The sequence below is a fragment of the Canis lupus genome, chromosome 2 (genome assembly GCF_011100685.1).
Source record: "Canis lupus familiaris isolate Mischka breed German Shepherd chromosome 2, alternate assembly UU_Cfam_GSD_1.0, whole genome shotgun sequence".
NCBI classification, from domain to species: Eukaryota; Metazoa; Chordata; class Mammalia; order Carnivora; family Canidae; genus Canis; species Canis lupus.
The window spans coordinates 33,620,155-33,647,668 of NC_049223.1; the positions used below are offsets into that span (position 1 = coordinate 33,620,155).

The 27,514-nt window shown below is 40.5% G+C and overlaps 1 protein-coding gene across 17 annotated transcripts in view; it reads right to left on the reverse strand.

Moving 5' to 3' along the window:
• Positions 1–27,514, reverse strand: part of ZMYND11 (zinc finger MYND-type containing 11) — a 129,851-nt gene that overhangs the window by 75,480 nt on the left and 26,857 nt on the right. For all 17 annotated transcript variants that reach the window (XM_038530242.1, XM_038530252.1, XM_038530251.1 and 14 more), the window contains exon 2: positions 1,341–1,475. In XM_038530242.1, coding sequence (XP_038386170.1) covers positions 1,341–1,456 — 116 coding nt within the window. In that variant the 5' untranslated portion in view covers positions 1,457–1,475. The remainder of the gene's footprint in view (positions 1–1,340; positions 1,476–27,514) is intronic.

Sequence of the window (27,514 nt, forward strand, 5' to 3'; positions counted from 1 at the left end):
AGCACCTCCACGGCTGTCAGAGGAGGATGCCCGGGAACAGAGAAACACTGAAGTACTTCCATCAAGCTTAAGTGACCCTAATCCAAAGAGCACCATCTGATTTCCAGGTTCTTCCATAAGTAATTTTGATATACATAAACTATGGTTTAAAAAAAAAATCCCAGCCATAGGAAAATAGTTATGACTTTGTATTCTTGAGGTTTTGAAAAAATGTTTTTAGGTCAATACCACCTTGCTGCAACTTGTACTTTGTAACACACCCTCAAATTATTTGCTGTCTAATCAAACATACTAATTTGAATTATTCTGTACTATTGTATTTGTATTTTCCACAAGTGTTAACTATTTTCTTCTTCTCTTGGCCTGCAGGAGCTAGAAGGTGTACATAGCAACTTTTAAGTACTCAGAGCATCAATACAGACACAGAGCAACACACAGCATCACTCTTTCTCTTTCTCTGGTCCCTCCCCATCTCATGAGCAACCTTTATCATCTTTAACAGAATGTAGGTAAGAGACAAAAATGCAGCACTCAGTTTTGTTACTTATTAATAAGAAAAAAAATAAGCATTTCATTAAACTGCTCACAAATCACCTGTTTCCCACTTTTACATATAGCATCTAAGGAATGTGTACCAAGAAAGAAAGAAATTCTAACCAAATTACCAAAATATATCAAACATTTTTAAGACGATGAATTTAGCTTTGTTCTCTTAAAAATACTCAGAGAAACAGAATCAAGTTCTATACGAAGACCCCCTTGTAATTAGTACATAACGTGACTATTGATAGAGAAGTCTGATGATTTCCTGTCCCCAATCTTGGTCTACCAAAATAAACAGCATGGAAACTAGGAAGATAAAAAAACACCTGTTCTTAAATTGATGATTTATTTAATATAACTTCCAAAATACGGAATGAAATGGTCAGGACATCCTGGTTTAGGGGGCTGAGAACCGAGGGGAGGGTGTTTCCCGCACGCTTGTCCTGTAGCTGTGAGCAATGAACAGTTCACAGCTTTTAGACAATGGACACAAAAGCAAAGCCTTTTTAATAAAAAGACTTAAAGATTTCTTCTCAAGAGTTAAAAAATGTTTGATCATTAAAAGTTATTGTAAATAGAACACACTGATGTTTTACCTCTCTGGTATTCATTCATAAAACACCGTAACACAAGCTGCCTATTTATGTCTCTGTTGTTTTTCTAACAAGTGCATAAGACAAAACGTGACGGTTACTTTGTGATGGGTTGATGAGCATTAAGAAGTTATTTTTGGGCCTTTCTCCTCCAAAATCTTACAAAAAAACTTTACAAGGACATTTTTGCTTAGATTCACTTACTTTGTAATACGGTCAATGTTGGCAATTTGCTTCTGGTTCCGTATAATCTCAATGGCTGCCCAAAGATGCTGGATAGCTTTTGTATCCGCCTGTCGTCTTTTTGTTAGACGTGCCATGACCTGTTCACTTCTTTAACTGCAGGAATATACAAAAACATAAGGGGAAAGAAGCATGGATTACACGATGAATCACTATCAATACAAGTAACAGTCTCAGCACCTCCTGACTCCTAGTGAATATGCTAATGTAGTATAACAAACTGTATTTTCTACCATCTGTTGCCAAATACTTTGTAAAATCTGCTATTCACTGTTACTTCATAAAGAGTTAAAAAGGTCTTCCAAAGAAGGACAAATGGCTACTTCAAAAATACATACATTTCAATTTTATTTCAAAGCAAAACTATAACATAAAATTTCACTTTTTGATACTATATTATATGTAATTTCATAGATCAATATAAATGGAATTCAAATATCCTAATTCTTTGGTACTTTATTATACTCATGGTTTTAAAATTTCAATTTTATGTAGACATGCTGACAAATGAAAACATTTTTCCTTTCAAATAAAACCATAAACAAACTACAAGATAGTTATTTCTGACTGAGGTGTGAAAGGCTGGGAGCTGGTGTCCCAGGGGAGGACATGGGTGAGCCCACAGGCTCAGAAACGTCCACACGGCTGGGCCGGGTTGCTCGTCGGTTATTTTGCTGGGCACCGACCGCAGCACCGTGGGGGCAGCGAGGAGAGCCCAGGGGGTGCGGGCTGGACGCGGGCGGGGCTCCCGGCCGGGCAAAGGGGTCGGCCCTGGGGACCCCTGGCTGCAGGTTCGGGGTGTGCAGGCCCCGGGCCGCTGCTGGACACTGAGCCCCCTCGACGGGCCCGTCCTCTCTCTCAAGGGAAGAGACTGAGCGAAGGAAGCCCGGCCCCTTCCCGTGTCCGTGACCCGCTGGCAGAGCCTCAGAGGCTGTTTGCACAAGGCGGTGCTCACTCTCTCTGCCGAAGCCCAGCAGGAGCAGCAGCCCCACGGAGGCCCACCCAGAGACTCTCCCCAGAGTCTGGGCTCAGCCGGCCCCCGGAGCACCTGTCCTTCAGAGGTACCTTCCCAGCAGGAGGATTCTGAACCCTTCTAGGCTATTCCCAAATGTCCTACATCTTCCCACCACGACTCGTAATAGCTGCACAGTTTGCTCCACAGAGAGAATCTCCAACACATAAAGCCAGCATTCGAATTTTTAAGAGAACCTAAGGAAAATCCAGTTGGGTTCAGGACAGAGACACAGAACTGAAAGATAATAACAATTACAAGTATAATTGATGGGGATCCCTGGGTGGCGCAGCGGTTTAGCGCCTGCCTTTGGCCCAGGGCGTGATCCTGGAGGCCCGGGATCGAATCCCACATCGGGCTCCCGGTGCATGGAGCCTGCTTCTCCCTCTGCTTATGTCTCTCTCTCTCTCTCTCTGTATGACTATCATTAAAAAAAAAAAAAAAAAAGTATAATTGATGGATACATCTTTGGAAAGAAACCCCTTTAAAACATAAGGATACTTTTCAGGGCCAACGCACCTGTGGGGTGAGCGCCTCCGGGGGATCACAGCGGGGGGAGCACCTGGGGGAGCACCTACGGGGGGAGCACCTGCGGGGGGAGCACCTGCGGGGGGGGCGCCTGTAGGGGGAGTACCTGCGGGGGAGCACAGCGGGGGTAGCACCTGCGGGGGAGCGCCTGTGGGAGGGGAGTACCTGTGGGGGAGCACCTACGGAGAGCGCCTGTGAGGGGGGAATACCCGCGGGGGAGCACCTGCGGGGGAGCGCCTGCAGGGGGAGCACCTGCAGGGAGTGCCTGTGGGGTAGCACCTGCAGGGGAGCGTCTGTAGGGGGAGCACCTACGGGAGGAGCACCTGCAGGGAAGCGCCTGTGGGGGGAGGACCTACGGGGGTGAGCGCCTGCAGGGGAGCGCCTGCGGGGGAGCACCTGGGGGGGAGCGGGGTAAGGGGGTGGGGGAGCACCTGCAAGGGGTAGTGCCTGCGGGGGAGCACAGTGAGGGGAGCACCTATGGGGAAGTGCCTGTGGAGGGGAGCACCTGCGGGGGGAGCACAGCGGGGGGAGCACCTATGGGGAAGCGCCTGTGGAGGGGAGCACCTGCGGGGGGAGTGGGGGAGGGGAGGTGGGGAAGCACCTGCGGGGGGGGGGGGTGCCTGCAGGGGAAGCACCTGCGGGGGAGCACTTGCAGGGGGGGGGGAACACCTGCGATGGGAGGGGAGCACCAAACTGCCTTCCTGGGGCTGCTGGGCTGCTGGCCAGGGAGCAGGGAGGGAGGGCCAACCAGCAAGTAAGACGCAGAGCGACACCTGAGCGACACCTGACGGTCAGGTGCAGCGGTACAGGCCGCAGGGGGCTGCAGGGACTCCACCAGACCCCACCTCAGCCAGACCCGTGCACCTGAAGACGACAGATGTCCACTTTGTGTACGGCGCTATGCTAGACAGACACCATGAAGTACTCAAAAATGAAAAACTGTAGTCCTTGCCAGGAAATAGCCTAAAGCTGGCAAAGGAAGTTTGACATCTGCATCAACTGCTAACTGTAAGGTCAGACTGGACAAAGGTCATCTAAATATGTGCTGGGAGACTCCACACAGAGGGGACAGTACTTCTAGCTTAGGAACACTGAAGAATGGCAAATGTATGGGAAAATAGAAGAGAAATATCTTTAGTTCCTTTGAAAGATAATTGGCTGTCTAAAGCAAAGATAAAAATAACTGTTAGGCTTCATTACGGCTCTGACACATGTAGAAATAAAACACATGACAACAGAAGCACAGAGGGTCTCAGGGTAGTGACCATATCTTGTAAACATGCAATTCAACTTGTGTTTAAGTACATATGTGAAATTAAATTTAAGAATAAATTTAAGAATAATTTATTTAGAACTAAAGAAAATATATAAAACCAAAAAAGAAAACCTATGAAACCAAAGCTAGCATTTTAAAATACATAAATAATAGATATATTTATTATATATAACTATTTATAAGGCAACCCCCGTGGCTCAGTGGTTTAGCGCCACCTTCAGCCCAGGGCCTGATCCTGGAGACCGGGGATCCAGTCCCACATCAGGCTCCCTACATGGAGCCTGTTTCTCCCTCTGCCTGTGTCTCTGCCTCTCTCTGTGTGTATGTCTCTCATGAATAAATAATAAATAAAATTTTTTTAAAAAGAAGTAAAATTCTAAAAAATAAATAACTATTTACAGAACATAACCGAAAGAACACAATGAGGACAGTAATAGCAGAAATTCTAGAAGTGATGTCACTTAAAGGCTAGAAATGGTTAAAATCAAGGCTAAAGGATGAAGTAAAACAGATATAAAGTTAAAACCAAAGATTTCTGGGATCTATCTGAATCTGAACCAGGCCACACAGACACATACATAAGGGAGATGCTCGCAAGCCCAAAGAGAGCCTTGCAAAGAATGCTCACCAAGTAAGATGGGAACAAGGAATTCTGAGACACAAGATCAACGAAACCAGCCTGACCTATTAGGATAAAATCTCTTGAAAGAACAATCACTGAGATTTTCCCTCCTTATGAAATCTAAAATCATTCATTAACATAACTCACATATGCCTGAACTACTCAAAATTCTTAAGTCTGCCCAGAACTGCCATCCTCGATTCCCCCTGGTTAAGCTGTGCTCTGCCCTTTCTCTGCTCTGCCTGGGGCTCGCTCCCAGCCTCCTTGCTCCGACCAAGCCCCCTGCCCTAGAACCCAACTCAACTCTTGTATATTCTAGTTATGATTTGCTTATAGGACTCTCACATATGTGCTGCCTTGTGCAATTAATTCTAAATTCCTCAGATGAATCTATCCGTTCAACTAAGAAGCGATAGACCTCATTTTTCAGGTCTTTCAAGGTGGCCTCGCAGTTACAAACGTAAGCTTCTGATACAGAATTATGAAATTCAACTTCTCCAGCTATGTTCCATGTTATGTAAACAATGTCCCAGAGCAAACCCTCATTATGAGCCAAAAAAAAAAGACCATAAGACTCGGAGAGACATCTAATGCGGTCCTCAATTTTTGGCTCCCTTTAGGAAGAGGAGCTCATTCAAAAGTGATTCTCGGGGTCCCTGGGTGGCGCAGCGGTTTAGCGCCTGCCTTTGGCCCAGGGCGCGATCCTGGAGGTCCGGGATCGAATCCCACGTCAGGATCCCGGTGCATGGAGCCTGCTTCTCCCTCTGCCTGTGTCTCTGCCTCTCTCTCTCTCACTGTGTGCCTATCATGAATAAGTAAAAATTAAAAAAAAAAAAAGTGATTCTCAAGAGGCTTATAGTTTAAAAACTATAAGTACAAAGCCAAAACTCCTCACTAATTTTTCCCTCAATTTCTCTTATTGTAGCAAAATATACATAAATTGGCATCACCACTTTTAAGTGTATGGTTCAGTGGCGTTACATACATCCACTCTGTACCTCACTTCATCCTGTGACAGCGAATCTCTGCATCCAGCAATCACAAAGTCCCCATCCCCTCTGCTCCCAGCCCCCGGCACCCACTGTTCTGCTTCACTTTTGCAACAAATCTAAGTACCTCACAGAGGTGAAATCAGAAACTATCTGTCCTTCTGTGCCTGACACTTAACAACACGTCCTCAAGGTCCACCCATATGTCCTTCCTTTTGATGGCTGAATACTATTCCATTGCATGTATGTAGCACATTTGGTTTTCCATTCATCTGTGGGCGGACATCTAGGTAGTATCCACGTTTAGCATATAATGTTGCTATGAACATGTGCATACAAATATGACTCCGGGACTCTGCTTTCCAATACACCCGGAGAATTACCATAAGATCCAGCAATTGCATGTTTGTTTTTAAAAACCCAACATTCAGTTTTCCACAGTGGGTGCCCCATTTTAGTTTCCTGCCACTCACGTGCAAGGTTCTAGTATCTCCATATTTCCATCAACATTTGTAATTTTCTGGGCTTTGATACTAGTCATCCTAATGGGTGAGTGTTGGTTCCAGGAACTCTGGCTAGCCCCTAGGTGATCCTGGTATTCTCTACCCCTGCAAATCCCGATTTAATGCAATCCCTTCCATCTATATATTTCCTCTTACATCCTGCAAATGCTACAATTGAGAGAATAAAATAAATCAAATCAAGAAATTAAAAAATAAGCAAAATTTAACAATGCAATACTTGGAGATAAATACATATATAGGAAAGCTCTGTATTGCAGGAATCTATAAACAAGATAGTAAGATTAAAATAGCAGGAGGCAGAGAAGAGAATGCATCCACGGGACCCACCAGGAGTGCAGAGAGCATTAGGTATGTTCTGATGTTTGCTTCTGGAGGTGGATGGGTTCAAGTTGTTGTTTTATTATTATACTAACAAACAAGTTTTATAAATATTTTAAAGTATTTACATCAAATATTATTATGAAATCTAAAATTTTAATCTCATTACAGAATGTCATTCCTTTATTACTTACATTAGGTTGAAACTTTCCCAAAGTCTACTAGTAATTTCAAATTATGTTTTATTAATAGTCTGCTCATACCATTTTCCCATTTATATATTAATATCTTTTTGTATTAAGGTTATTCCTGAGATATGTTTGTCTTTTAGCAAACATTACATGGAGTTATACAGAAATCCTGCTAACTACATATTCTTTTATGACTGGAAGTCCTCCCACATTTGGATCAGAAAAATAGTCAAGTGTATTTTCCTGGTTTTTAATTTTTTTTTAAATTTATTTGTGATAGTCACAGAGAGAGAGAGAGAGAGAGAGAGAGAGAGAGAGAGAGAATGAGGCAGAGACACAGGCAGGGGGAGAAGCAGGCTCCATGCACCGGGAGCCCGACGTGGGATTCGATCCCGGGTCTCCAGGATCGTGCCCTGGGCCAAAGGCAGGCGCCAAACCGCTACGCCACCCAGGGATCCCCCTGGTTTTTAATTTTTAATAGACTTCTTAATCCATCTGTGAATAAGTTTTTAAAAGTAATAACACCTAATAAATTCTGTTTTGTAGATTAGTTTTGGGTTCACAGCAAAACTCAGCAGGAAATAAGAGTCCCGTGTCTCCACACATCTGCCACCCATTATCAATACCTCAAGCCAGAAATCACCTTTGCTACGATCAACAGGCCTGCCCTGACATACCACTCACTACTTTCCCCCAAAGACCACAGTCTAACTTACGGTTTGCCCTCGGTACTGTACACCCTATAGGTTTTCACATATGCACAAAAACAAGTACCCACCATCCAATTGTCATCAGGATAGTTTAATGTCCCCCAAATCCTGTGTTCCACCTATTCATCCCTCCATGTCCCCAATCACTGGCAACCAATAATTTTTTTACTACCTCCATCATTTTGCCTTTTCCAGAATGTCCATAGTTGGGGTCATATAGGATGTATGCAGCTTTTTCAGATTGACCCCTTAGTAATATGCATTTATGATTTCTTCCGTGTTGTTTCACAGTGTGATAGCCCTGAATAATGCTCCCTTGTATGGATGTAACATCGTTTATCTATCCATTCACAGACTAGAAGATATCTTGCTTGCTCCCATGTTTCGGCAATTATGAATAAAGTTGCTATAAACAACCCGGTTCAGGTTTCCACAGGTAAGTTTTCAGGTCCTTTGATGAATAATGAAGAGTGTGATGGCTGGATCACACAGGAACAGAACATTTAGTTTTGTGACAAGCCAGTCTTCCAAAGCGGCTGCGCCATGTAGCATCTCCCCCAGCACGGCCTGGAGTTCGTACTGCTCCAGGTTCTCATCCGCAATCAGTGTTGGCTGGGTTTGGGGATGTTAGCCATTCTAACAGATGTGCGCTAATAAACCAGTATTGTACTTCACAATTCTCTAATGACATAGGCTGTTGAACATCTTTTCATACACTTACTTTTCATCTGTGTATCATCCTCGGTGAGATGTTAGATTTTTTATTCATTTTTTTAATCAGACCCATTTTCTTAATGCCAAGTTTTAAGAGTTCTTGTCTACTCTGCCTAACAGTCCTTTATCACATGTGCATCTTACCAAAATTCTCCTGGCATAAATGGCTCATTCTACCATTCTCGATACTGTCTTTCAGAGAGCAGAAGGTTTTAATTTTAACCAAGTCTAGCTTATCAATTATAACTTTCAAAGACTGCATCTTGGTGGTGTATCTAAAAAGCCACTGCCATACTCAAGGACATCTAGGTTGTGTCCTCTGTTATTTTCTAGAAGTTTTACAGTTCTGCATTTTACATTTTAGATCTATGACCCATTTTGAGTTATTTGTGGTGAGGGGTATAAGGTCTGTGTCTAGACCCATTCTTCTGCACATGGATACACAGCTGTGCCAGCATCATCTGATGAAGACATTATATTTGCTCTATCGTACTGCCTTTGCTCCTTTATCAAACATCATTGGCTATATTCACGTGGGTCTCTTTTCCTGGCTCTTTCATAGATTCCCCTGATCTATTTGCTACTTTACCAATACCACATTGTCTTAATTAGCATAGCTTTATAGGAAGTCTTGAAAACTCTAAATTTGTTCTTCTCCTTCAATACTGTGTTGGCTATTCTGGATCTTTTGGCTCCCCCTCCCCCCCCCCCATAAGAATTTTAGAATCATTTTGTTGATATCCAAAATATGACTTCCTGGGATTTTTATTGGGATAGCACTGAATCTACAGATCAAATTGGGAAGAACTGATCTGTTGACAATATTGAGTGTTTCTATCCATGAACAAGGGTTCTCGCTCCATTTATTTCATCAGAATTTTGTTATTTTCCTCATATAGACTTTACACACATTTGTCAGATTTATACTTTAAGTATTTCATTTTGGGGGTGATAATGTACATGTAATTGTAACTTTAAATTCAACTTGTTCATTGCTGGTGTACAGGCAAGTAATAGGCTTTTCTGTATTAATTTTTTATCACACAACCTTGCTATAATTATTTTAGTTTCAGGTGGGTGTCAATTCATTCAGATTTTCTGTGGAATCACATCATCTGTAAATGAAGACAGTTTTATTTCTCTCTTCCAAATCTGTATACTTTTCTTGTCTAGGACTTCCAGTCCAACATTGAAAAGGGATGTTAAGAGGAGACATCCTTGCTTCATTCCCAATCTCAGCAGAAAACCTGTGAGTCTTTCATCATTAAGTAGGATATTAGTGCAAGGTTTTTATAGATAGACTTTATCAAGTTGAGGAAATTCTATTCCTAGTTTGCTGGAAGTTTTGTTGTTGTTTTTTTAAAGATCTTATTTATTTATTCATAAGAGACACAGAGAGTGAGGCATAGACACAGGCAGAGGGAGAAGCAGGCTCCCTGCAGGGAGCCCGATGCGGGGCGGGGCGGGGGGGGGGGGGGGGGGTTACACAGACGGGGAAGGGACTCATCGCTCATTGATCCTGGGCCCCTGGGGTCATGCCCTGGGCCAGAAGGCAGATGCTCAACCGTTGAGCACCCCCCAACCCCCACCCCCACACTGGAAGTTTGTATTATGAATGGATGTTGGGTTTTGTCAAATGGTTTTTTTCTTCCTCTATTCAAATAATCATGTGATTTTTCTTTAAACTGCTGAAGTGATGGATTGCTATTAACTGATTTCCAGAAACCGAAGCAGCCGTGCCTGAGATAAATTCCATTTAGTCACGGGCAGAGCACTTTTTATAAAACATTAGATTCATTTTGCTAATATTGGAGAGTCTTACATTTACATTCATGAGGGATGCTGGCCTTTAGTCTCTTGTAATGCTTTTTCTGGATTGGATATTAGGGTAATGCTGGGCTCACAATAATTTAGCAATCTTCCTTCTGCTTCTACCTTCTAGAAAAGACTGTGGAGAAAAAGTATAAACTCTCCCATAAATGTTTGGGGGGCATTCGCCAGTGAACCCATCTGGGCCTGGTACTTTCTGGTTTTGAAGGTTATTGATTACAGATTCAGCTTATTTCATACAGGCCTACAGACTATTTCTTCTTGCAGAAGTCTCACCAGATTATGCCTTTCAAAGACTTGATCTGTCTCATCTCGGTTATCAAGGGGCAACAGGGGCACAGAGGTTTGGTTTGGTTATAGCATTCCTTTATTATCCTTTCATGGTTTAGAGGATTAGTAATGATAGCTCATTTCCCCCCACCGCTTTTTAATTCCTCTTTCACCTCTAATATTTATCTCTATCATTTTTAAGTTAGCTTGTCTAGAGATTTACGGTTTTATTGATCTTTTCAAACAACTAGTTTTGTACTTCATTTTACCACTGATTTCCTACTTACAACTTCATTTTTCTGCTCTATTTCTTTTCTTTCTTTTTTTGTTTATTTTGGATTTAATTTTTTCTTATGTCCTAAGGTGGAAGCTCAGAATATTGACTTTAGATCTTCTTTTTTTTCTTTTTTTTAATCTTTCTTCTTTTTTAACGTATACATTCAATGTTGTACATTTCCCTGTAAGCACTGCTTTTGCTTTATTCTACAAATTTTGATAAGGTATTTTCATTCCCATTTAATTCAAATTTTTAAAAATTTTCTCAAGATTTCTTTTCCGGCCTATGTGTTAATGTTCAAGTATTTTGAAATTTCAAGCTATCTTTCTGTTACTTCTATTTTAATTCTACTGTAGTCTAACAATAGACATTGTATGATTTCTAATCTTTTCAAATTTATTAAGTTTTAGTTTATAGCTGAAAATGTAAGTGTTCCAAGTGAGCCTGAGAAGAATGTATATTCTGTTGTTGTAGGATGTAGTAGTCTATAGATATTGATGATGCCCAGTTAATATTGTTGTTGAGTTCAACTGTGTACCTATCCATTTCTGAGAGGGGTACTGAAATCTCCAACTATAATAATGCATTCACCTACTGCCCTTTATAGCCTAATAGTTTTTGCCTGAAATACTTCGACACTCCGTTGGTAAGCACACACACATTAAGAATTGTCATATCTTAAAAAAAAATAAAAAATAATAATAATTAAATAAATAAATAAATAAATAAATAAATACGAATTGTCATATCTTGGGGATCCCTGGGTGGCTCGGCGGTTTGGCGCCTGCCTTTGGCCCGGGGTGTGGTTCTAGAGTCCCAGGAATGAATCCCGCATCCGAGTCCGGCGTCAGGCTCCCAGCGTGGAGCCTGCTGTCCCTCCTGTGTCTTTGCCTCTCTCTCTCTCTCTATCATGAATAATAAATAAATAAATCTTTTTAAAAAATTGTCATATCTTCTTTCAGTATTGATATGTTTATCATTATGTAATGTTCCCCTTTACACCTAATAACATTCTTTGTTTGAAAGTCTGCTTCAGGGGATCCCTGTGTGGCTCAGAGGTTTGGCGCCTGCCTTTGGCCCAGGGCACGATCCTGGAGTCCCGGGATCGAGTCCCGCATCGGGCTCCCAGCATGGAGCCTGCTTCTCCCTCTGCCTGTGTGTGTGTGTGTCTCTCTCTCTATGTCTATCATAAATAAATGAATAAACAAATCTTAAAAAAAAAAAGTCTGCTTCATCTGAAAGTAATATATAGCAGTTCCTTTCCATTACTGTCAGTATGGTGTATCTTTCTCTATCGCATTTATTTTAATCTATTTGTGTATTTATATCTAAAATGGGTTTCTTGGGGGACCTGGGTGGCTCAGTGGTGGAGCGTCTGCCTTCCAATCAGGGCGTGACCCCAGGGTCCTGGGATGGAGTCCCACCACCGGGCTCCCTGCAGGGAGTCTGCTTCTCCCTCTGCCTGTGTCTCTGCCTTTCTCTGTGTGTCTCTCATGAATAAATAAAATATATAGAAAAAAAGAAATTCCTGTTCTAGGGGCACCTGGGTGGCTCAGTCAGTTATGCATCTGCCTTTGGCTCAGGTCATGATCCTGGGGTCCTGAGATCAAGATGGGCATCAGGCTCCCTGCTCAAGGGAGAGTCTACCTCTACCTCTGCCCCTCCCCCCTGCTTGTGCACTCTCTCGCCCTCAAATAAAATCTCTTTTAAAAAAAAGATGTAAGGGAGTGTCTGGGTGGCTCAGCAGTTGAGCGTCTGCCTTCGGCTCAGGGCAGTGGTCCTGGAGTACCAGGACGGAGTCCCACATTGGGCTCCTCTTGAGGAGCCTGCTTCTCCCTCGGCTATGTCTCTGTCTCTCTCTCTCATAAACAAATGAATAATATCTTTAGAAAAGAAAGACGTAAGAAATAAAAATTCCGGGGATCCCTAGGTGGCGCAGCGGTTTGGCGCCTGCCTTCGGCCTAGGGCGCGATCCTGGAGACCCGGGATCGAATCCCACATCGGGCTCCCAGTGCATGGAGCCTGCTTCTCCCTCTGCCTGTGTCTCTGCCTCTCTCTCTCTCTGTGACTATCATAAATAAATAAAAATTAAAAAAAAAAAAAAAAAAAAAAAGAAATAAAAATTCCTGTTCTGATAATCCCACCAACTCTGCCATACAGACCCAGGTTAAGACGCTGATTCAATCTTTTGTGTTTGTTTTGCTTTGAGTAGGCCCTTTATTTTCCTTCCATAGTAAATGCCGGCATGCAGTGTGAGGTGTGGGGAATGCTTTCTGGAGTCCCAGGAGTCAGTCTCACTAGTTGGCGAGAGCCTGTGTCCCTGGCACTGTGATCTTCCCAAGGACTTCCCATTCTGTGTCCCCTACTAGTACGACAGTATTGCTAGAGTGAGCTGGATGGGGTATTTCCCTTCGCTGGGTTGGTCAGGCTCTGGTTGAAGTTCCTCCTGCAGGCAGGCCTTGTTAGGACAGAAAAATGCTCTGGTCTATGTTTAAGTGGTTCCTTTTCCCCTCCCCCCTCAATGGAATCCCAAGGGGATTTTTGGTAGAGCTCCTAGAAGTAAATCTCATGAAATACTGGGTACCCCTGGATTTGTAACTCAGATGCCCACCCTGGGCCTCCTGCAATTCATCAGTCATACTCCAGTTTTCTCACCAAGCACTGGTTCCTGAGGAAGTTGCGGGGGGTGGGGGGTGGCGGGGGGCTACAGTAAATTCTGTCTGCCCAACATTTGTGGCAGCAATTTGTCCTGTGGCCTCATTGCATTAATAAATCTCAGTACATTGGTAGGCTTTTCAGTTCTGCTTTTTACCTGTTATTAGGACAGGGGCAAATTCCAAACAACTCACATGCCCAAACAGAAACTGTGGGGTTACTTTCTGAATACAACATGAGGTGAAAATATAGAAGGCTATATTTTCCTATATTTATCCTAGAGAGAGCACAATTTGCTGAGATTTCTTTCTTCTCCAGTGAAATGTGATACACGTCTAATCATACATTAAGTTCTAATCTATACTAGCATTAGTTTCTTTGAGATGTTTGGTCTTTTGTTAGTATCTTCCAAAAGATATCTTCCTTACTATAACTTGCTTTATTATTAGTTACCATTAAGTTAATTAGGTTATATTCAGTTTTTATTGTAACAAGCTATATATATAAAGTCTACAATTACAATTAATGCCATGTTGCTATTGATTGCTATATAATTATTTTATATGCATTACTCAGCATTGGGTTTTTTTAAATTTCTCAAATAGTTTTTTCTTTTTTTAAAGATTTATTTATTCATTTATGATAGACATAGAGAGAGAAAGAGAGACAGAGACACAGGCAGAGGGAGAAGCAGGCTCCATGCCGGGAGCCCGACGCGGGACTCGATCCCGGGACTCCAGGATCGTGCCCTGGGCCAAAGGCAGGCGCCAAACCGCTGAGCCACCCAGGGATCCCCAGCATTAGGTTTTTTAAGAGCAGGCCACATTTCAAACTTTATGTCCTTAACAATTTGTATCGTGAAGTATAGAGTAAGTGCTTACTGACTGAATGCATTCTGGATAAGCCCCGAGATTAAAAATAAAAATAAAAGAAAGAATAAAGCTAGTTTAGTCTATGATAGTAACTGGTTGGCTACTAAGTCTCAAGACTACAGAACAACTGTATTCCTTCAAGAATCTCCATAACAGGTGCACTTGGGTGGCTCATTCGATGAAGCATCTGCCGTCAGTTCAGGTCATGATCTCAGGGTCCCAGGATCCAGCCCAGGCTCCTTGCTCTGCAGGGGGCCTGCTTCTCCCTGTCCCTCTCCCTGCCACTCCCCCTGCTTGTTCTCCCTCTCTGTATCAAATAAAATCATTAAAAAAAAGAACCTCCAAAACAATCAGGTGCTGCCCAATTTCCATATTTACCAAGTATAGAACATGGAGAACTTGCAAAACAGAGCACTTCTGCTAGGAAACCTACCTTGTTTATTTAAAGCAAATTACACTACTTTAGCAACAGAAAATAACAGCATGTAAAACACTGATCAAGATCCCTAATAACAACAAATATGTTTCAGTTATTTTATTAGCTATAACAGTAAACTATGATCTTGACAGGCCTCTGGATTTGACAAAATACTAGCTTAAAAAACAATGTGCATGGGGAAGAAAGACTTAACCCTTTGTTTTTTTAACACCTTTATGGAGATATAATTCACATACTATTTTCATCCACTAGAAGTATGCAATTTAGTAGCTTAAAAAAAAAGATTTGAGAGAGATAGCAAGACAGAGCACAAGTTGGGGCAGGGAGCAAGAGGGAGAAGCACACTCCTCACTGGGCAGGGAGCCCCATTCGGGACTTGATCCCAGGTCCCCAAGATCACGACCTGAGCCAAAAGCAGACACTCAACCATTGAGCCACCCAGGTGCCCCTTTATTTAAATTCTTTGGGTACATACCCAGAAGTGGAACTCTAGATCATACAGTAATCCATTTAACCTTTTCAGAAATCACCCAACTGTATTCTACACTAGCTATCTCACTTTATAGCACACCAACAATGTGTGAAATTTCCAATTTCTCCATGTCCCAGCCAACATGCACTATTTTCTGTTTTGGTTTTTTCATAGCGATCTTAGTAGGTATGAAGTAGTATCTCACCGTGGTTTTGTTTTTGTTTTTAATGATTTTATTTATTTATTCATGAGAGACACACAGAGAGAGGCAGAGGGAGAAGCAGGCTCCCTGCAGGAAGCCCGATGCGGGACTCAATCCCAGGACCCCAGGGTCACACCCTGAGCCGAAGGCAGACGCTCAACTGCTGAGCCACCCAGGCGTCCCTTCACTATGCTTTTGATTTGCATTTCCCTAATGACATTGAGCATCTTTCCATGTTTACTGGCTATTTATCTTCTTTGGGGAAATGTCTATTGGGAGTCCTTTGGTCATTTTTAATGGTGTTTATCTTTTTCTTGGTGAGCTGTAGTTCCTTACACACTCTAAATAGTCTCTTAATCTGTATGTGTTACAAATCTTTCCTCCCAATTTTTTAAGTCCTTTTTAAATTTTATTTATTCATGAGACAGAAAGGCAGAGATACAGGCAGAGGGAGAAGCAGGCTCCACGCAGGGAGCCCGGATGGGGGGCTTGATCCTGGGACTCCAGGATCACACCCTGGGTTGAAGGCAGGCGCCCAACCGCTGAGACACCCAGGCGTCCCAACCAATTTTTAAGTTCTTTTTCACTTTGATAACGTCCTGTGGTCGTGATGCATAAAAAATTTTAGTTCTGGTAAAATAAAATATATTTTTCCTTTCATTTCTCCTGCTTTGGTGTCATACCTAAGAATCCACAGCAGTATCAAAGATCATAAAGATTAATCCCTATGTTTTTTTCTAAGAGACTTAACAGTTTTAATTCTTCTGTTGAGGTCACTGATCCATTTTGAAATTTTGTCTATGGTATGAGGAAGGAATCCAAACTCATTCATTTACATGTGTAAATCCTGTTATCCCAGCACCATCTTTTGAAGAGACTATGCTTTTCAAATTGAATGGATTTGGCATCATTATAAAAAATCAATTGGCCAAAGTGTGGAAAATAATATGCAGGTTCCTCAAAATTTTAAAACAGAACTACCCTGCGAGCCAGCAACTGCACCACTAGGTATTTACCCAAAAATACAAAAACGCTAATTCAAAGGGACATATGCACCCCAATGTTTACAGTAGCATTATCTACAATAGCAAAATTATGGAAGCAGACCAAGTGTCCATCAATAGAATGAATAAAGATGATGTAGTATGTATATACAATGGAATATTACTCAGCCATAAAAAAAGTATGAGATGTTGCCATCTGCAATGACATGGATGGAATTCAAGTATATTATGCTGAGCAAAATACGTTAGAGAAAGACAAATACTGTAAGATTTCACTCATATGTGGAACAGAAGAAACAAATCAAAATGGGCAAAGAAAAAAAGAGAGAAACCAAGAAAGAGACTCTTACAGAGAGGAAAGTGCTGGTCACCAGAGGGGAGAGGGTGGGGGATGCATGAAATCAATGGGGATGAACGAGAGCACTTGTGATGAGCACTGAGTGATGTAACCAAGTGCTAAATCACTACACTGTATACCTGAAACTAATATAACAGTGTTTATTATGTTGGAATTAAAATGAAAAAAAAAAAAAACTGGCCACAGATATATGAATTTATTTCAGAATTCTAAATTCCCTATGTTTATCCATATGTCAGTACCATACTGTTTTGATTACCATAGCTTTGAAGTACATCTTGAAATAAGCAGGTATGTTGTTTTCCAATTTTGTTCTTTTTCAAAACTATTTTGGCTATCTAGGGCCCTTTCAAATTCCACATGAATTTCAAGATCAGCTTTTTAATTTGGGGGGTTGGGGGGTGGGGGGAAGGCCACTGGAATTTTCATAGAGATTGTGCTGAACTCTATACTGGTTTGAGTAGTTCTGTTTTCCCATCCATGAGCCTAAGATGTCTTTTCATTTATTTTGGTTTCTTTCATTTCCTTCTGCAATGTTTTATAATTTATAGTGTACAATACAAGTCTTTTACTTCCATGGTTAAGCTCATTGTCAGGTATGTTGTTCTTTTACATGCTAACGTAAGTAGAACTGTTTCCTTAATTTCCTTTTCTGGTAGTTCACTGCTGGTGTTACTGAAACACAACTGACTACCCTACAACTTTGCTGAACTTGTTTATTAGTTCTGGTAACTTTCTCATGTATTCCTTTTAAATTTCTCAATACCTGATCATGTCACCTTCAAAGTTTTATTGCTCTTTTTCCAATGTGGTTGCCTTTTCTCTTTGTTGTCTCATTCCTCTAGCCAAAACTTCCCGAACAGTATTAAGCAGCATTAATGAAACCGGGCATCTCTGTCTCGTTCCTGATCTGAAGGGAAAGCTTTCAATCTTTCACAGTTGTCTACAGTAGTAGTTTGGGTTTTCATAAATGCCCTTTATCATGTTGAGAAAGGTCCTACCAGTCCTAGTTTCCTGCTAGTTTTTAATCTTGAAAGGATTTTGGATTTTGTCAAATACCTTTCTGCATCAATGGATATAATCATATTTTTTTTCCTTCATTCTACTAATGTGATATATTACACAGATGGATTTTCTTATGTCAAGCTTTGCCTTCCTACTAAAATTTTCACAAGGCCATTGTGTCCATTTGTGTTCCCCCAAAATTCACATGCTGAAAACCTAATGCCCAAGGTGATGGTATAGATGGTGTGTCCTTTAAGAGATGATGAAGTCCTGAGGGTCGTGGCCTTACAAAAGTGGCCCCAGAGATATCTCTGTGTAAGACAGGAGAAGTCAATAGTCCAACTGGTTAGAAGGCCCTCCCTGAACCACGATGGCACCTGCAACAGATGTCCAGCCTCCAGAATGGTCATAAATAAATGTCTATTGTTTATAAACTACCCAGGCTGTGGTATTTTGTTACAGCAGCCCAAACAGACTATCAGACTGGCTTTACCATCATTTCATAAAATCACAATGAATGGACATATCAGAAATAAGCTGTGATGTGAGAAAATGAAAAACAATACAATTAATAGATTCTTACAAATCCGATTTTATTCCATTTAAAAAGAAATTATCTTTGACTTTTATCAGTCTCTGAATGTGTGTTTGCCATGAGCCATCAGAAAGATAATATTTACCCTAAAATTCTGAAAACTATGAGCTACAGCCATATTTAGTTAACAATATTTAAGGGGCACCTGGGTGGCTCAGTTGTTTAAGCATCCGCCTTCAGCTCAGGTCATGATCTCAGGGTCCTGGGATCAAAGCCCCACATTGAGCTCCCTGCTCAGCAGGGAGTTGGCTTCTGCCTCTCAACCTGCTCCTATGTCTCTCTGTCTCTCTCTCTCAAATAAATAAATAAAATCTTTAAAAAAAAAAAACAATATTTGAAAGTTACGAAGTGGAAAGCTATGAAAAATTGAGACATATGAACTTTTATTAATTTATACCTGTCCTTTATAAAAAATATACATGTAATTATTGCACTTTGAATAAAACTGAGTTGTGTATAACTAGTCAGGTATGTGTGTTCCTTAATCATTAGAAATTGAATAAACTACTACACAGAATGTTACAGTCTTGTAACAGCAAAGTACCTGCCCATGAGAACCTGAAAAACTGAACTGAAAAGAAAAAAATCTGTTTGAAGGCATCAACGAACAAACACTGAAAACTTACAGAATTTAAGATCAAGGCAAACAGAAAACCAAGAGGTAAGCCTTGTATCTGGAGTCACATTTCTCCTTACAGAGGCACCTGGCAACGCTGTAAGAGCAACTAAGAACATGAGCGGAACTTTCAACACATACAGGGCTAAGAGGATTAAAAATTAGAATTGAGTGCCTAGTATGGGAGGAGAGGAATACTGTAATCCCCTAAACTTTAAGTTTAGACACCAAGGGGCTGCCTGCCTCCTAGGAGTAAGAAAACGGACAAGGAATTCAGTCTTCACACATAAAATAATAACCTAGCAGAAAAGGAAAGTACCTCATTAACTATAAAAGTAACTACCATTTTTCTTAAATTTCAAATCACCTCAACGGTTGAGCAGATTAATATAAGCTAGGTCTACTGGGGCCCCTGGCTGGCTGTCAGAAGCAAATACAAATCCTCTCTGGATAACATCATCCTGAATTTCAATTCATTCCTATAATTTTTCATCACAGTATCTGGAACATATGTAAAAATAACTAAATCCACAAAGAGTAAGAGGGTATCACCAAAAGGCAAGAAAAGCAAAACAAAAACAATGGAAACAAACTGCAGGAAGAGTTCTGGATGGGTCATTATTAGACACGGCCTTTAAGATAACAATGCTTGGGGCGTCTGGGTGGCTCAGTAGGCTCTGCCTGCCTGAGGCTCAGGTATGATCCTGGGGTCTTGGGATCGAGCCCTGCTTCAGGCGCCCTGCCCAGAGGGGAATATGCTTCTCCCTCTGCCCTTCCACCTGTTCATGCATGCTTTCCCACTCTCTCTCTGTCAGATAAATAAATAAAATCTTGAAAAAAAAATAATGCTTGATATGTTCAAGAAATTAAAAGATTTATAACTCCAGCAAAGAACATGCAAAGAAGCTAAGTGGAAAGGACAGACTTGTAAAAGTACAATAACTACAGCACTCCATGAATGATTTCCTATCAGATTTGATACAGACGAGAGAATTAGTGAACCGGAGGATTATTCTCAAAAGGAAGCATCCAGAAGAAAGCATGGATAAACAAGAGCATGAGGCATATATGGACGTAATAAGGTCTAATATATTCACTGCGATCCTAAGAATAGAGAAAAGGAAGACTGAAGAGGAACTGACTTTCAGAGACAGTGGCTGATAATTTTCCAAAACTGACAAAGGCATGTAGCCTCAGAACCAAGAATCATTCCCAGAAAACAAAACCAAGTGAACACAACTACACCTAGGCATTTCACTGTAAGATTGCTTGAAACCAAAGATAAGAGGGAAGAGTTAAAGTCACTAGAGGAAAAGCCATACTATCTCCAAATGAGCAACAATAAAACTTCAAAAGGAGTCATCAGAACAATGGATATCGAAAGACAATGAAATAATGTCTAAAAAGTTCTCAAAATAGCTGCCAATTGAAATTTTTATACCTACAAAAATGAAAGGTGAATAAGGTACAGTTTATAAAACCAAGACTTTATCACAGTAGCCCCACAATACAGACACTGGAGATGTTCCTTGGGCAGGAGAAGAATCCCAGATGAAAACTCAGAAATTATGAAAAGGGATGAAGAGCAATGAGAAAGGTACAGATGTAGGTAAATCTAAGTAAATGCTGAGTGTATAATACAACAACAATACTGTCTTCTAGATTTAGAATACATACAGAATTTAAATGTTTAAGTTCCTCGCATTATCTGGGAAAAATAAAAACCTGTATTAGACCTTGACACATCAAGGACACGTTACTGCCACTAGAGTAATTAATAAAAGAACAGTTAGTAAAAAGAACACATAAGGACCAAGCTATTAGATGGAGAAAGAGAATACAAGATGCTTTATCAACACCATCTCAAACAACAAACAAGAAAGAAAAAGGCACAAGATGAATAAAAAACATATTATGATGACAGATTAAAACCCAAATATATTCGTAATTACATTAAATCTAAACAAAGTATCTTCAATAAGAGACAACAATTTTGAGCTTGGATTTAAAACAAAATCTCAGCTAAATGCTACTTGCAAAAAGAAAATCTTATATAAGGAAACAAAAAATTTGCAGAGTCAAAAAAGAAAGCACCATGCAGAAATATATTATCAAATAAAGCTGTAATAACAAAAAGAAGAGTGTAACAACTAAGTATTACTAAGGGAAAACAGGGTCATTCCATTATAATAAAAAGATTCAACTCATTAGGAAATACTCTTACGTTTATGTACTTAACGTCAAAACATACAAAACAGAACAAAAAGAGACAAATCCAGTCACAACAGATTCTAACATATCTCTCTCAACTGTAAAAGAAAAAAACTGCTAAATACACAGAAGATTTATAGAAACATGGAACAAACCTGACCTCATCTACATAAATCTCTGCAGTCAACAAGCACAGATTCTGTTCAAACACACATGGAATGTTTACAAAAATGATCACACACTGGGCAGATCAAGTCTCAACAAATTTCAAAGGACTGAAATTACAGAGTTTGCTCTCTGCCCACAGAACTGAAGAAGAAATCAGTAACAAAAAACACAAAAATATCTGTTTTTGGAAGCTAAAAAACATACTTCTAAATAACATATAGGTCGCTGAAAGTCACAAATGTTAAATCAAGAAATATAATGAAAAGAATGAAAATGTAACAAAAGGAATAAAATACTAATCACCAAAAGTTCTACGATGTAGTTAAAAGGAAAACTTCTAGCATAACTGCATAGGTGATGGGAGAACACTAAAAAGCAATAATCTACACATCCAACCTCCAGAAAATCTAAAATAAAAAATGAAACCAATAAAGTGGAAGGAAATTATACACACACACAGAACAGCAATCAATGAAAACAGACTTATTTTTTTCATAACAGACTTTTAAAAGAGAGATTCAATAAAAGGGAAAGCTGATTCTCTGGAAGAACAAAACTGATAAACCCCTGGTTACTATCAAACAACTACCAAAACACACAGGAAGAAACAGAAAACCCAAGTAAGTCTTTATCTATCAAAAGAGGTTACACTGAGGATTAAAATTTTTCCCACAAAGAAAAACTCCAGAACCCATACAGCTTCACCTTACAGTCTACAAAAAATAGACAAGGGAAAAAACTCCCAATCTTACAGAAACTTTCTTAGAACAAAAAAAGAAGAAACAGGTCACAAGTTGTATGATATCAACGTAATAACCTTGATATCAAAACCTGAAAGGGACACTGAAAATTACAGGTCCATATCATTCATGTTCATGAATGTAAAATATTAGCAAATCAAACCCAGAAATACATAAAGTACAATACAGCGTGACCAAGTTTCTTAAACAATCCTAGCAACTCGCCTATTAACAGAATAAAGGAAAATAATAAAATCAGCTCAGTGATGCAGAAAAACACTGGATAAAACTCTTCATCCATTCGTAACCACTAAAAGCAAAACAGGAATAGCAGGGAAACTCCTTAATCTGAAAGAGGGTATCCACTTAAAACCAGAAGCAGAAAAACCAGACTCAAAAAAGTTCTCCAAATGAGAATGAGATAGGATACCCAGACTCACCACTTCTATTCAGCATCATACTGGAAGTCCCAGTCAGGGCAATAAAGCAAGAAATAAGATACATGGGGATCAGAAAAGAATAATTAGAGGATTCCTGGGTGGCTCAGTGGTTTAGCGTCTGCCTTTGGCCCAGAGCGCGATCCTGGGGTCCTGGGATCAAGTCCCGCATCAGGCTTCCAGCATGAAGCCTGCTTCTCCCTCTGCCTGTGTCTCTGCCTCTCTCTCTATGTCTATCATGAATAAGTAAATAAATAAATCTTAAAAAAAAAAAAAAAAGAATAATTACAACTGTCATTCGGAGAGGACATGCTTCTATCTACAGAGAAATTCAAAAAAATCTACAGATGAATTGTTAAATTAATAAATGTCCTCAAGAATATCAGAAGAACAGAGAGGAAGTAGGGCTTATGCACATTTCCTGTCTCAAATTCTCAGAATTGTTGCAGAACTCAGCTAACAGCCAAAGCACCTGTTGCGTGTCAGATGGGACATAAATGAGGAGTGCCCAGGTGGCTCTGTTGGTTGAGCATCTGACTCGATTTTGGTTCAGGTCATGATTTGGGGTCATGAGATCAAGGCCTGCAATGGGCTCTGCACTCAGTGGGGCATCTACTTGAGATTTCTCTCCCTCTCCCTCTGCTCCTCTCCCTGCTTGCACACACTCTCTGACTCTAAAAATAAATAAATGTTTAAAAAATGGACATATTTGCACTTCCTGCTTAGCAGTAGCTGTAGCAACAAATCAGGTATGGATGAGTTTAAATGTAGCCACACTAGCACCAATCACATCTTATTCAAAGCAACTTAAATATATTCCTTCTTTCCTCTTTAAAAATTCTAACCTCCTTTATCTCTCTGGAACATGCTACAATCAACTCTGTCTCCCAGATGGGAAACCTTAAGATTCCAAATACATGCACACAGTTTATTTTGTGGGTGGCAGTTTTGCCTTTCATTGGTCAACAGGAGTAACAATGAGTAAATGAAAAAAATTAAGATGGTATTTACACGGACGTCTGGGTTGCTCAGTCAGTGAAGTGTCTGACTCTTGGGGTTTTGGCTCAAGGTCGTGATCTCAGGGTTGTGAGATCCAGCCCCAATTCAGGCTCCATGCTCACCAGAGAGTCTGCTTAAGACTCTCTCTCCCGGGGATCCCTGGGTGGCTCAACGGTTTGGCGCCTGCCTTTGGCCCAGGGCGTGATCCTGGGGTCCCGGGATCGAGTCTCGCGTCGGGCTCCCGGCATGGAGCCTGCTTCTCCCTCTGCCTGTGTCTCTGCCTCTCTCTCTCTCTCTCATTGTCTATCATAAATAAATAAATAAATCTTTAAAAAAAAAAAAAAAGATTCTCTCTCCCTCTACTCCTCCCCACCAAAATAAATAAATCTTTTTAAAAAGTATATTATTTACAATAACACTCAAAAAAGTCAGATCTTGGAATAAATCTAACAAAAGATATGCAAGATCTCTATCCAGAAAGCCACAAAACATTGAAAGTAGAAATGACTTAAGTAATGGAAAAATACATCATATTCACATATTAGAAAATGAGCATTATAAAAATGCTCCTTCTCAAACTGATGTAAAATTCAGCGCAAATCCAATCAATATTTTCTTAGATTTTGGTATGTAAATTAACAAAAGAGCCTGAATTTTATATGGAAAAGTAAATGATCAAGAATGGCCAGTAATATAAACAACAAATAAATATCAAGACCACGGGCAGCCCTGGTGGCTCAGCAGTTTGGCGCCACCTACAGCCCAGGTGTGATCCTGGAGACCCCGGATTGAGTCCCATGTCAGGCTCCCTGCATGGAGCCTGCTTCTCCCTCTGCCTTTGTCTCTACCTCTCTCTCTCTCTCTCTCCTCTCTGTGTATTCTCATGAATAAATAAATAAAATCTTAAAAAAAAAAAATAAAATAACAAGGCCACAATGAATTTAATTGGAAGATCTGACACCATATATCAAAATTTACTGTAAAGCTAGAGCAATTAAGACTGTGTTACATAAGGACACGAAGAGTCATACACTCATAGAAAGTAAGAGAAAACCCAAGAGCAGACTCATGCATCCATGGTCACTAGACTTCTGTGACAAAGATGGCACCGCAGAGCAGCGAGTTCAGGTAAGGCTTTCCACAAATAATGTAGGTGAATTAGATACCCATGTGGGAAGAGAAAATCAGACAACCAGTCCAACACACACCAAACTTAATTCCTGATAGATTATAAACATAGAAAAGCTTCTAGAAGAAAGTGCAGCATTCTGTTTTCATGATCTTGAAATGGGGACAGCTTTCACCTACAAACAGCAAGTTACTAAATAGGACTACATTAAAATTAAGAATTTCTTTATAAAGCAGTATCATTAGGACAGTAAAAATTAAAAGACAAGCAAGTTATGAGCCAAAGGAATTGGGATGCTCTGCTAACTCAAGTATAGACTGATACAGTGCTTTCAAAAAGAGTTTGGAATTATATATTAAAATTGAACCTTCAACTCCTAGATATATATACTCAACAGAAATGTATGACATGGTCTCCAAAAGATACATACAAGTATTTCAAATCAGTGGGGGTGTCCAAGTAGCTCAGTCAGTTAAGTATCCAACTCGTGGTTTCAAGCTCAGGTCCTGATGTCAGGGTCATGAGTCAGCTTGAGACCCCTTCCCTCCCTTGGCCTCCCACCCCCCAGCAGTGCTCCCTCACTCTAAAATAAATAAATAAACCTTAAAAAAAATAATAGATTTTCAAAACAGTAGTATTTGTAATAACCCCAAACCAGAAGTAAATCAACATCCACTACCCACTATCAGTAGACCGGATAAAAGTGCCACGGTTTAGTCCTACCATGAAACAATAACTACCTAACAATGAAATGAATGAACACAACTAAATGTAATGGAAAGCCACACACAAAATAATACATGATAACCAAACACAAAAAGTTCAAACACAGCTGATCAAAGAAGTTTTAAGAGCACGGAAGTGAGGAGAGGGACTGGATTCTCTTCTCCTGGGTGAGGGCACATTCTGCAATGCTGTTAAGAGTTCTTCTCCACCTAGACTGTGATTATAGGGGTATATTTACTTAGGGACTATTCACTGAGCCATGCTGTTATTCTCATGTTGCCAAGCTCAGGCTCCTATACGGATGTTTTCCTCCGTCAAAATTTTTGTAAGAGGAAGGTAGTTAACACAATGTAAACAATAACCTTATCTGTATTTAATCCATTGAAAACATTACTGAAAAATAACATTTGTTAAAGTAAATCACAAATCATTCTCTACATACATATCATTTCGCACATAAGTACAGGAAAGAAACTTGGGTTTAGAAACACTGAAGAGCTATTGATAATTCTGGATTTCTTGCAAATTGTCTTAAAATTTTAAATTAAAACGCCAAACCATTTCCACCTAGATTACATATTTATTTGCCAAATGACGTTAAAATTAAAGAAAAAAAAAACAAATCATATGCAAAAGTTTAAGTCTGTGTATCTTACTACCCAGAAGCAAAGCCAGACTGAGCTTTCTCAAGGAGAAGGACCTGGCACAGGACACATTCCAAGGACACCCTGACAGAGATCTTCTGAAGGTTGCTGTGGAATGCTGGAAACAAACCGACCGGCTTGTCCTCCAGTTATTTCATACTCACTCAAGGAAAATGCAAACTATTTTCAAGAAATTTCTAAATTATCTTAACAGTGCTTCTGTCCTAAATTTATGTAGTGCTGGGGCACCTGAGTGCTCAATGGGTGAAGCATCTGCCTTCAGCTCAGGTCACAATCTCCGGGTCCTGGGATTCAGCCCCGGGTAGTGCTCCCTGCTCAGCGAGGAGCCTGCTTCTCCTCTCCCTCTGGCTGCCACTCCCCCTGCCTGAGCTCTCTAAACAAATAAATAAAAATCTAAAAAAAGACAAAAAAATTTGGGGGCAGCCAGGTGGCTTAGTGCCACCTTCAGCCCAGGGCCTGATCCTGGAGACCCGAGATCGAGTCCCACATTGGGCTCCCTGCCTGGGGCCTGCTTCTCCCTCTGCCTGTGTGTGTCTCTGCCTCTCTCTCTCTCTCTCTCTCTGTTTCTCATGAATAAATAAGTAAAATCTTAAAAAAAATAAAATAAAATTTACATGGTGCTTTCCTGGCTCACTCACAGAAACCAAAACACCCCACAAAGGGAGGGTGGGTAGTGGGGAGCAATGATGGCAGGAGGCTCTAGAAACTCTCATCTGCCCACCAAACAGCTCATAGTTGGAAAACATCAAACCAAGGTGCTTTAGGTTCATGCAATCTTCTGGCTCTATGTCCTATCACTTGAAAATGTAATAGATTTATCAGGGAAATGCAAATCAAAACTACAGTAAAATATTACCTCATACTATCTCATAGATGGCTACTATATTTTTTAAAGGGGCAGAAAAGTAGCACTAGTGAGGACGTGGAGAAAGGAGAACCCCTGTGTATTGTTGGCAGGAATAAATAATGCGGCCACTGAGTCAACAGTATTGAGGTTCCTCAAAAAATTAAAAATCGAATTATTGTATCATCCAGCCATTACACTTCTGGGTATATAGCCCAAATAATCAAAAGCAGGGTCTTGAAGAGAGATCTGTGCACCCATGCTTACAGCAGCATTACTCACAACAGCTAAAACATGTGGGCAACTCAAGTGTCCATCTACATATGAAGGCTTAACAAAGCGTGGTATTCACACACTGGGGAATATTATTCAGCATAAAAAGGAAGAAAATTCTGCCACATGCTACAACATGGAGAAAACTTGAGTGCATTATGCTGAGTGAGATCAGCCAGCCAGTCACAAGAAGACAAACACCAAATAATTCTACTTGTAACCGGTCCTTCGGATGGCCACGACCACAGACACAGAATGCAGATCAGTGGGGGCCGGGGGCCAGGGGTGGAGGCGAGGTAGTGTTTCATGGGTAAAGAGTTTCAGTTTCACAAGATGAAGTCTTATGGGATGGACTGTGGTAAATTTTATGTATATTTTACCACAATAAAAAATGTTTTTAATGTGATGAATTTGAATGCTAAAAAAAGGAGTCTTTTAGTAGATTTTTGTGTTTTTAAGTGACT